The sequence below is a fragment of the Drosophila melanogaster genome, chromosome 2R (assembly GCF_000001215.4).
Source record: "Drosophila melanogaster chromosome 2R".
Taxonomy (NCBI): domain Eukaryota; kingdom Metazoa; phylum Arthropoda; class Insecta; order Diptera; family Drosophilidae; genus Drosophila; species Drosophila melanogaster.
Genome location: NT_033778.4, coordinates 13,931,461 through 13,943,384, shown reverse-complemented (window position 1 = coordinate 13,943,384; position 11,924 = coordinate 13,931,461). Strand labels below are relative to the sequence as shown.

The 11,924-nt window shown below is 40.8% G+C and overlaps 2 protein-coding genes across 9 annotated transcripts in view; both read left to right on the top strand.

Moving 5' to 3' along the window:
* Nucleotides 1-7: 7 nt before the first annotated feature.
* DJ-1alpha lies at nt 8-851 on the top strand. Its single transcript, NM_137072.1, has 3 exons — nt 8-202; nt 256-578; nt 635-851. The coding sequence occupies exons 1-3, from the start codon at nt 32-34 to the stop codon at nt 792-794; spliced, it is 654 nt and encodes a 217-aa protein (NP_610916.1). The 5' UTR covers nt 8-31; the 3' UTR covers nt 795-851.
* Nucleotides 852-1,274: 423 nt separating this feature from the next.
* shot (short stop) overlaps nt 1,275-11,924 on the top strand; it is a 77,874-nt gene continuing 67,224 nt past the window's right edge. For all 8 annotated transcript variants that reach the window (NM_001144187.2, NM_001144185.2, NM_166015.2 and 5 more), the window contains exons 1-2: nt 1,275-1,319; nt 9,203-9,755. In NM_001144187.2, coding sequence (NP_001137659.1) covers nt 9,659-9,755 — 97 coding nt within the window. In that variant the 5' untranslated portion in view covers nt 1,275-1,319; nt 9,203-9,658. The remainder of the gene's footprint in view (nt 1,320-9,202; nt 9,756-11,924) is intronic.

Here is an 11,924-nt window from a genome sequence, read left to right as displayed (position 1 = left end):
ACACTCACTCGTCTTGCCTTTTGAGTCTAGGATGCTTTCAGTTTTGAGGAAATCATTTCCAAATGGGGTCACCCATGCTCATCGCGTGATCAGGTGCAAATCCAACCAGGATAAATGTGCCAAAAACGCTCTGATCATCCTGGCGCCGGGAGCGGAGGAAATGGAATTTACCATATCCGCCGATGTTCTACGAAGAGGAAAGGTAAATGATTCAATAATTCGAAGATCCCCTTGTTATATCATTTGCAATTTTAGATCCTTGTTACCGTGGCTGGTTTGCATGATTGTGAACCGGTGAAGTGCTCCCGATCTGTGGTCATCGTGCCGGATACTTCACTGGAAGAGGCCGTGACCAGAGGTGACTACGATGTGGTTGTTCTTCCTGGCGGATTAGCTGGCAACAAGGCGTTGATGAACTCGTCTGCCGTTGGCGATGTGCTGCGTTGCCAGGAATCAAAGGGCGGCTTGATTGCCGCCATTTGTGCCGCTCCCACGGCGCTGGCCAAGCACGGAATCGGCAAGGGGAAATCCATCACTTCGCACCCGGATATGAAGCCCCAGCTGAAGGAACTTTATTGGTAGGTTTGCCAGTATTACGTGTTTATTAAATTATCAGGAAACTCTGACTACTCAGTTATATAGACGACAAGACTGTGGTCCAGGATGGCAACATAATTACAAGTCGTGGTCCTGGCACTACTTTTGACTTCGCCTTGAAGATTACCGAGCAACTGGTCGGAGCTGAAGTTGCCAAGGAGGTGGCCAAGGCAATGCTCTGGACTTATAAACCATGATGGGAATCGAAGGAAAAGCTGATCATAAGTTACATAAAAATAAAAATATGAAACATTAACGTATAACGTATAGTTATTTGCAAATAGTAAAATCTCTACTATTTTACAACCAATGATGCTGAAAAAATCGGTGTACTGATTTTTATGTACAAAGTTCCATAACTAGAATTTTCCTATATAGAATGACCTAGGTTATTGTCAATTAAAATATGAATATGTGGAAATTCATTTCGTATCTTTTTGATTTCCCTATTCAGTAAACAACTGTACCTGTACCTATTTCCGCCATAATATTATCGAAGTTTCCCACCCAAATTTTATATCAGAGTTTCCCATTTTGCCCGTTGGCGCTTTATGCACACCTTAGGTAAGACCGTAATACCGCCTAGTGAGACCATGCGAGGACTTAAGAATAACACCACCATACCGGGCGATTGCAAATGTATTGAAATAAAACTAAAAGAAATCGTATCAACTGCTAGTTCGGCGAAACTCGGGAAATCGGAAGGTTCAACTTTTGGGGCGGTCCGTGAATTTTTGCATTTTTCTGTGTTTTGGCGGAAAACGAAACCGTTATTGAGATATTTGTGAATCGCAAACTGTAGATACAACTTTATAGAGTAGTTACAGTCGAGATGCTAGATATATTCATTTGAAAATATACGAGATAAGATCGTTTTTTGCGCCGCCGAGTGCACGTGAATCGTTTGTTGTTGTTGCGCCCGTTGCACTTGCAGCCGTAAGCGTGTGTATGTGTGCGTCCGTTGCATTGTGTGAGTGTAGACGGGTCATTAAATCTGCCGCTTCTTTTGCTGCTTCTACTGCTGCTGTTCTTTTTGTTTTTGGGTAAATTGCACAAGTGTAACGGTTTTCAAGAAGTGCAACAACCAAAGCAACAGCAGCAGCAAGAACAACAACTACCGCAGCACAGCCATGTAAAGTGTGTGTAACCAGAAACGCGAAAAAAGTGCAGTTCATTCAAACTGCAAACGAAATTGCCATAAATTATTGTTATAAGCTTTTGCGTTGCGTGATGAAAGGAAAACAGTGCAAAGGCAAATGAAAAGCGCTGCGAGCGGAATAAGAAAAATAGTGGAAAATATTGTGTATATAACAGTGAATAGTGAAAATTAGCATAGAGCAGGAGCGAAAAGCTAAAACCAAAAAAAAAAGTAAAGCAGAAATTCAGGAAAATAGTGGAAGCAGCCACAACAAAAAGAGCAGAAGAAGAAGAAGAGGATGAAAAACGTTTGCTGCACTTACACACCAAACACACACACATACATCAAATACCCACCCTCTCTCTTTGCGTCCTTTTCCCTGCTCCCACTCGCCATCTCTCTCTATCAACCGCCGCCGCAAACGCAATCGCTCTCTGACATGCGCCCTCTCTCGCTCTCGCCCAGTGCACTTTCGGTGCCCTTTTGCGGTGCTCCTTTTCATGAGTCACGAACAACCGAGGCGAGAATAAACCGTGTAAAATACGAAGAAATTGTGCAAAAAGCGGTGACAGTGCAAACGACAAACAGCCGAAAAATCAGCAAACTTAAGCAAAGTGCAATGTGCTAAATGCCTTAATGCCGAAAGCCGAAATAAAAGCCATCATTTGTTCCTTTTTGGGTGTTCCTTCTGTCTTCTTTTCCTCATTCGGCTATTGTGTGAGTGGAATTTTTAAACCGACAGCCGTTGCTTTATTGTACGGGGGCGGGTAAACAAATTAAATAATTTGTTTATAAAACTGTGTCAGAGCAAGAGTCATGTGTGAGCCGCAACCCGCTCCCTCTGACGCAGGTGCGTTTATCTACAGTCGTACCTGCCTATCCCAAACTGACCATCCTTTGTTGTTTATACGGATAATGATTGTATTTTTTTGTTGCTCCTCAAATAATTAACCCCATTCACTGTGTTCCTGTGTTCAAAAAGGGGTAGTCGCTTCGAAGATTTTAACATTCGAAAATGAATGCACATATAGTGTACTATGATGCTTAACGGTAAATAAAAATCCTTGCTGTGTCAAAAAGATCCCGTACTTCTTTTGAAAAGAAAAAAGGTTGGAACAGAAAGTTGTAAAACTCGTTTACTTAAAGAACTCGCTTTATAATATAAATATTTAAAGACCTTCAAATCATTCATAAATTAACTCATTCACAACTGCGCTATAAGAATGCGTCAATGGAACAGGGTTATTGGATCAGTCTTTGCAAGAAGTGCGAAATTCCCCATAGGAAAGTACGACTGTACGATGACTTAGTTGCTGGCCGGCTAATCAAAGCAAAGTCAGCACAATAATTTCGCACTCTCTGACTTCCACTCTTTCTCGCCTATCTGGTCCACTCCATCTATCTATGCATCTATTTGTACTATCTGCTAAAGCATTCGCCCTTGTGTTTTTATCAAATGCTTGTTCTAATTAGCAAATGCTTTACTTTGTGTCATTGTCTCATACACGTATTTACATACATATGTATGTACATTCATAAATACACATGTACCGTGGCTGGAGAAAAATCGATAGTGAGGAGGGGCGGTCAATGGTTTTTTTCTGCGTGGCGGTGGTGACACATCCGTCACGAGTACCGTTCCTTTTCGTCCGTCTGCTTTGTCATTCATTCAAAATCGCCAGGCTACGCGCATTACACCCACCACGCGGCACACGTGTGCGTGAGCGCCTGACACTGACACTGACCACAGGTAAAACGAGAGAGCGGGTAAGAGGAAGAGCGAAGCTTTGCGCTCACCTCCCACACTCTTTGGCTCTCTCCTGTTCCTTCCTTTCGCCGGTATTTTGCTCTGCTCTGTTTACAATTTCATTTGTTTTGGTGAGCAACCCCAAAATAAAAAAAGAAACAACATTTGGCGGCAGGCCTAATTTTCATTTCCCAAAGAGTTTTCCTGGTTGTAAGAAAACACAATTTGAATTGGAATTGGGTGGTACATAGGGGGAGTTTTTTAACAAACACCCTGTACTGCAGACCTTTTCGATTTATTCATCCCCAATGTTTAAAGCTATATAAATATGAGTTTATGCATGTAGTACATATGTACTTTATTAGTATCATAAGACTCAATCAATCATGTTTTGAATCCATTGCTTAAATATTTTTGCAAAAGATAGATACTTTGGTTAGTTTGGCCAAAAATGAGGCAGCTTTTCTCTCTTGACCTTTCTCAATACAAAATAACTGTGACTCGATAAATGAAAAACAATATTATTTATAATATAACCATTTCTTTATAAAAAGTTTCATAAAATAAGTAGCAACCTAATACCCTTGAGATAGCTTCAAGTTTTAACACTGGATAGGGGGGTTTAAATTAATTTGCATATTCTGCCGGAACCAAGTATTCATTTAGGTACGTTTCCTAATGAATTTTTCGAATGCGCTTTTAATGAGTCCCGAAAGGATGTGTTGCGACACACCCTGTGACTTTACCACTACTACTGTGTAAGTCGGCAAGTAACATAAAGTATAATCAAACACCAACTTGGCTGGGATCGCAATCCGTCAAAGGGGTTGTTGCCTTTATAACGCTCGTTATTGCTGTTGTCTTAGTTGTTGTTCAAGTAGTTTTTTAGTTGTTAGTTGTCTAGTGGTGATTGTCGGCCTGGAAAATGCACTCAAGCGTTGGGCTCCGAACAACTAGACTCCACAATCCCCTCGCCGGTTTTCCTTCTGCCGGCTGCGTTCGTTTTTTATTACTTACTACTGGGCCGTCTGACAAGTTTCAGGTTTTTGTAGTGTTTCCCTCGATTGGCAGCGACATGCACTTGGCATCGTCAGTTGGAAAACTCCATCGAGGTCGCGATTGCACTACAAAGTGGCCATCGGCCGTGGAAATCTAGATGTCTCCGCTGGGTGGAAATTCAGACACTAACGGAGGAGGTGTGTCCGCTGGCATTACGGTTGTGTTTTATTTCCATTCGATTGGGGTAATTGAAGCTGATGTCGGTAGTGGCATTTAATTAAACAATTGAGAAAAGGATCAGATACTTAAGTTTTTATACTTATGTTTCTAACTGTAATTGTTTCTTATCCCTGTCTTTGCATACATATTATAAAAGTATTAAGATGGCTACGATAAGTTACATATGAATGATTTAATGCACTTTGTTGCTGACCATGCTCATGCTTAATATTTCAATAGTATACCATTCGAGGAATCCAATAAAGATGTTCTTATGAAAGGTTAAAGTCCCGATTGTGTGTCAAATTGGTTTGGTTGCGCTCCATTAGCTAATGTTCTCACACGCTGTCGGGAAGCCACAGATGCCAACCCGCCTATCTGCGATAGACATGGTACTTGCATCTCGGAACCCTTGTCGGACCATATCTGGTGTGTGGCATCTGTGATAAGCGGGAACACAATGCAATCAAGCGCTCGATTTCCACACAACAATAGCACAACTCCCAGCTGAAAGAACTCAGCAACCAGATCTGCGTTCCACACTCCGAATTGATCTTTGCCCTTTTGAGTGGATAATTAAAGTTCCGACGGGCGACGCCCACTAGGAATTTCGGAGCCTAATTAGTCGGCGATCGTCTGTGTGTCTATTTATCAATTAGCACACACTAACTAATGGAGCAAGCAGCTGGGCAGTTCTAGAAACCTTCGGAGCATGCCCCTCATATCAATCGATTTGAGTTCGAACTTGTAGAATATCAAATCAATTGAACCCGTTTAGCAATTTGACATGCAAATTTGTGCGATCACCGATAGTTAATACCATGACATAATCCCATAACAATAACCCTGTAGCAATGATCTAATGGAGCAATCAATGCAATTTATTTCGAATATGATTTCATGCCGCGTAGCCCGGGGCCTAGTTCCACATTTAATAAATCCATTGTTGATAACTAGACAATTTTTCAACTCGAACGTTGTTCCCATGACAGCCCCGCGAACCCTTTTATCTATTTTTTTTTTAATATTTTGTTTTTCTATTTTCTAGCGATGACGTTGTCAAACTTGTTTCATTCTCCTGCTCTTTTTTCATTGTGTTTCATTTTATTTTTATCAACGTTTATTGTTTTGTGACTTTTGCGGTTGGCCTGTTTATTGCCTTTTCAACTGTCGCTTAATTGACTTGGTTGTGTCTCGCATAATTCCACTCTGGGTGAACCCCATCCACGAGAGCCCTGTGAGAACTGGGGACACCTACGCGAATAAGTGGGTTCCCATCCCAAATCCCGTCCAGAATTTCAATTCCGTCTATTTTAGCTCTCTTTCAGTTCCTCAAGCCCTAATCTCAAGGGAATTCTCCATATCTTTATGGCGAAATGGAATGGCGCTTTGAGTGGTGGCATTGGATCATAAAGTCGAGTTGTTGTTATACAGATAAAAGTGATCGGCCGGAAATATTGTGCTTGGGGTACAGGGTCTAATTGACAAATATCGATCAACGGTTTTTTTCTATATTTGTTTAGCATTTTTTCCACTCACTGTATGATTTTCGTGTAACAATTTTAAGCATTTTAAAGTTTTGTGTTTGGCTTAAACAAATTATTTGCTTGCTACATTTGCTAATACTCATAAAAATTTAAGCTCTTAGTTATGTAAAGATACTTAAAACTGAAATAACAGCTAGTTTGTTTGGTATACTATTTCAAAAGTCATAATTTTAACATATTTTGCCATATCTTTTATTGAAAGGCAACTTCGTTCTTTGGGTTAATTATTACTTAAAAATATGGTTTTAAGCATGTCTAGAAATGATTACTTATATTTCAAATAGGCTCATATAAAACCACAAAGAATTTAACAGCACTTATGCCTTTAAAAAAATGTGCCTGCTGTTTCAAAGATAGCACTATACATTTAAAAAGTCCCAACTTTGTGAAAATTTGTAATATCCCCCTATGACTCCGTTGAGTGATTTCGTATCTTAAGAGGCATTTCTTCACTGGCACTTCGGCGAGAAGACAGTGTCTAGACTCTAGATACATTCTGTTTGCATTCCCATGCGGCAGCCTGCTAATTCCTTTATTTGCACAGAGCCCTTGGCCTTCGGCAACCTTAGGTTTGCTCACTTTTTGTTTGGCCGGCGCCGCGCATTTGTGTTATTTTTACAGTCACAACAGCTGCTGCGCTGCTTTTGGTTTGATCACCGCTCAGTCGGAGGGCAACGAGCTATGTATGTAGTACAATCGACTTGGCTCTTTTCGATTTCGTTTTCATTCGCCATTTATTCGTTCAATTTGCGCATCTAATTTGCAAGTTTAATGCCGAGTGGCTTTGTTCAAATTAAGACTAAATGTGGGTCTGCCGCTGTCTTACACGCCGGAAGGGAGGAATCGTAAATCAGTCAGTATGTAGAAGGCCCCTCGATTAGATCAGCCTCAGGTTCCGTTGCTCAGGTAGAAGGAATCAGAGTAATTCCGATGGCCGAAACAGCCAATTTACAACTAATTTACAACTAACTGATTTAGAAGTGGCAATACATTTAATTTTCACTGAATATTTAGTATTATTTAATTTACATTCTCCATTTCAATAAATTCCATTTAAACTGTTATTTCGTTAACAATTTTTTTGTGAGACGAACTAATATGAAATGGGTAGGGTGAAGTATAATATTTGGCCTAGATCCTGCTAACATTTTGATATACTTTATATAAAAATAAAGTCAAAGATAAATATTTGTAATATACTATGTACAAGATCTGTTCCCCTGAAAAGAGAGCAGTTTCGTGGGAGCCGTGAAACTTATCAAGTCATGAGCGCAATCACAAACACATTGCCTCGCTTATCTGCTGGCAACTGATAAGAAAACCGAATCACGCACATAGAAGAAAAGGTAACCGTACCGACTGAAAACCCAAAATACTACAGTATTTCCTATCCGCTCGTATATCGTTTGATAACTATTTTTATTCAAAGGCCGTCTGTCAACCTGTTGAGTGCTTATAGTTTGAGAGTCATTGGTGGTAATCTGATCAGGCGCCCAGCGCACGTTCCACATATTCCCCCCCTCTCTTCAAACCAAATTTAGTCGTTCGACTGGCATTTATGGAGCGATTTTATTTAACGCTCCACGTTGTACAGTTAGAGTTTGTTTATGTGCCGCAGCTGATAAAAGCCCGCAAGTCGTCGATCCCACGCGGCAACCGCCAATACTGAATACCCAATAATAATACAATTTAGCAGCGATAATTGGCAATCGAGCCGTGCTGCTAAACAGGTGCGGACATATGAATAGCACTGCAGAATTTTTTAGCGTTTCAAATTAAGTAGTTAAAAGTTATTTCTACTTTATAGGCTTCATTTGTAACAGGAAATTGCTCAGCTATCTTAGTTTAATGGGTATATTATAAATACAATTATCTAAAATAGTTTATGTACCATTGCCGATTAATTCTATTTAGTTTAGTTTTATTTTATTCAATAAAAATTGTGTTATTATGACTTCAACCCGATGACTTCAAACCCGAATTTGTAGAAAATTTTTGGTTCTATATTGTCCACCCGTTGTGTTTTTTGCCAATACAAAAGGGGGAAAGAGATAGCGAAGTATAGACGGAAAGAAAGAGAGACTTGAACTTAAAACCAAGTCACAATAACGGGCCAAAAGCAATAGCAATTCTAGTTCTTCTTGTTCTTTTATGGCTTTTGGACAGCTGCATACAAATGTTTTGCTCTGCTCTTCTCTTGTGTTGCTATCTTTTTCTCTCTTCCACTCTTTTTGCTCCTTCTTATTTCCGGTATTTAAACTTTGCGCATGCGCATTCTCTTCTAACTGAAAAAAAACCGGTCGCTCTCTTTTTCTTTCATCTCTCTTTGCGGTTTTTGTTGACATTTTGATGCACTTCCCACTCAAGCTCACACATACACACACACATAAAACTACGCTTATTGTTGTCTTTTTTCTTTCTGCTGTTTCTTTTGGTGGTTTCTATTCGTTTCCGTTGCAAATTCGATTTACTTCTACTTCGAAAAAATAGCCGAGACACAGTAACTTCAAAACTGTGTCGCACTATCAGCAACTGCTCTCATGTATATTTTTATACATTAATGGATCATTGTTTTCCGCTTAATTTGCCAATGACCTACTGCGAGTAAATGAGAGCACAGAGATAAGGCAGTGGAAATCACCGCTCTTCCACCTTACCCCGTATTTGTGTCCCACTACCGACTCTTACCCATAAAATATGCAAATAAGTGTGTGAATGCAGTTCAAACTTTACTTTTCAACCAGCCTAGAAGTATGCAGTAAAATATGGAAGCGCGCTTTTTGATTTGAAGTACAATAGACAATTTTAACTATTAAAAAAAGGCAATTTCGTGCGCGAAATAAGTGAGATACCCACAATAACAAATAACAATTCAAATAAGCGATTCACAATATATTCTTGCTAAAATTACAGCTAAATAACTAAAGTTATGTTTTATTTTCATTTCTCTTGCAGATTAAGTATTATAATTTAGCAAATATGTTGCTAGCCAAATTCTAGTTAGCTAAAAATTAAGATTAAGTACAGGGAAACTCGAGTGCAATCAAAGTAAACACAAGAGGCTGACGCAGCACATACGCATCCGTGAAAACTCGGGAAACTCCGCATCACGCAGCCACAAGAAACGGCAACAACACGGCGTCCCCCCGCAATTACGTCCGCTCGCGCTCCACCCCCCAGTCGCCCCACTCCCCGCAGGCGGCACTCCTCGGCGGCGTCGGAGGCGGTCGATCCCACGGATCCTCCCACCATCATCATCATCCGTACCACCATCATTCGCCGTCACCATCGCCATCCGCACCATCGCCGTCGTGCCCCACGTTGCAGTTGCAGCCGCGATTGCATCAATCGGAGCAGCAGCTGTGCCAGCGACGCCGCATCTATGCGTCCACGGGGAGTGCCGCCAACATCATGATGGATCGCGAATCCCTTAGCGAATGGGCTAAGGACAAGCCGCTCAGCATCCTGCAGCTGGATCCGGCGGATCGTGCGGTTCTCCGCATAGCAGGTGAGTGCATCCACAAAACAATTTCAATTGAGAACAATTAAACCTAGAAAATGCTACAGTGGTCGCTCGTCTTTATTTCTTCAATGTGAAGTTCTAAATGTTTTATTATTTTAATGTATACAAATTTAAAATGTATCCAATGAGCGACTGCTGTAGTTGATGATTGCTTAAATTGCCAGAAGTTTGTGTAAAAAGAACATTTCTATGTAGCCAGCGAACACTGTAACGCAATTGAGGTAATCCCCATTCAAATGGCAATATGTTGAGCAAATATTTGGCCGACTCGCCGTGCCCCCACCCACCCACGGGGCCACCCAACGGTGGAGCAGCAGTACCACTCGGCGGTTCATTGCACTTGGCATGCGGCAGTGCTGGCCAAACTGTGCTCGCATTTCCACTCGCCTTTCAGCCATTTTGCATCGACGACGCAGCATTATTATGCGCTAATTCCACGCTAACGGTTGCAGCCTCCGCCCAGCCGAGCTCCCCTCTTATCCCCCCCCCCTCTTCGTTTATCCATTCCCATATAACCCGTCCCTGTGCCAGCTTTGCTGTTTTGTCTGTCAGTCACTTGTGATTCTATTTCTGTTCCGCCAACGGAGTTTCTGCGGCCCACAGAACTATGTATGTATGTACCCCCCAATCTCCCTCCTTTTGGCACTTTTTGCAATGGCAACTGAAAAATCGAAATTTATGTCGCCGTCGCAATGCCTGAGGGCATTGTTAGTGCCGCACAATAATCAAGTAAAAAGGCTAACACACAAATGGAGGCACTAGAATGCGATGTCTATTGAATACTTGTCGCATTGTGCCCAGGGTATGTATATATGTCTATTATAAAGTTCTGACGCTGAGCAGTTCAAGGGATTGTCGAGCGGTGAAAGAATCTCAGATCGCAGCCCAACTAAATAAATTGCATCTCAGATCGGTAGCAAACATGCGTTTTCTGGTTCATTGCTCAAACTAAACATTGTAGTATTGGAGTTATGAAAATTTACTAGAGTTACTAGAGTTTCTAACATGAAAAGTTGTAAAGCTGGGCTTGTGCTAGGATTACGGTTTTTATGTATGGCATTGTTAAGATCTCAACAACTCCTATATATGAAAGATTTAATCTTATTTAAGATATAACACTTCCAGCATGACAATGCACATGCGTCAGCGTTCAGTTGTAATTGCTTTCAATTGAAATTGATTCAATAAGTAAGAAACGCCCAAGATCGTCAATGAAAATGAAAACAAAACTCGTTTTACCTTAACGAGATTGGTGTATGTGTATGTATATGTTGGAGATATTTATAAATTGAGATTGATGTCTGGGATTAAGGCCTCCAGAGAGTGAGACACCTCCACAAAATGTTCTCTCATGTTCCCTCATTCCAATTTCATAGCCAAATCCAAGCCCAAATCCGATTTCACATGCGAAATGAAAAGTTTTTCGATCGACTAATGGAGTTTTTCGTTTTTTTTTTTTTTGTACCCAGTTTTCTGTATTTCCCCCCAATATAATTCTCGTTGTTCGCCGCTGAGTTTTAATTAGCCCTGAGCCAGTTAGCCCACACACAATTTGGCCAAATGCATGTAACGGAAAGCGGAAAACTTGCCCACAAACAGTTGCCAACTCTATGGAAAAAGGGGGAAAAAAAGCAAACAACTAACTATTGCCTTTAAAGAGTATAACAACGCCCCCCTTGAACGCATTTCTCTGGATCAGCTGAAAGATGTGTTAATGCCTCGATTAAATAATATTTGCTTACGGTCATCTATTTACAATTGTGCTTTGTATGTATATATTTTTAAACTTTTACTCTTGCATTTTGATTTTCTCACCTATTGGCTACGCCTGCGCAAAGTGAACCAATTTTGGTGTTTGAATATTTGGCCGTTTGCGTGTGGGTATGAGGCAATATTTTGTAGGTTTTTGGTTTTTGGCTTTTGGTTTTTGGCCATGCTATAATACGTTAAAGCGAGCCATTTTCGATTTCGTTTTCGGATTACTTTGACAGCAAATTCGACAGCATTTATTTTTAGATGGGTGTTATCACCTGGCCTGTCCCATTACCATTAATCGACAGCGTCTTGATGAAGTGCTTGGCTCGTTATCGCTTTATCGTTATCGAACTTTTTGGTTAGCGTGTCAAAAGGCTTGGTCGAAATCGCATCGCAAAT

Bases quoted from the DNA above. Each gene is read 5' to 3' on its own strand.
- DJ-1alpha (NM_137072.1), top strand. From the start codon at position 32: ATGCTTTCAGTTTTGAGGAAATCATTTCCAAATGGGGTCACCCATGCT. The intron at 203-255 runs GTAAATGATTCA...TTGCAATTTTAG, and splicing joins ATGTTCTACGAAGAGGAAAG to ATCCTTGTTACCGTGGCTGG. The intron at 579-634 runs GTAGGTTTGCCA...CTGACTACTCAG, and splicing joins CAGCTGAAGGAACTTTATTG to TTATATAGACGACAAGACTG.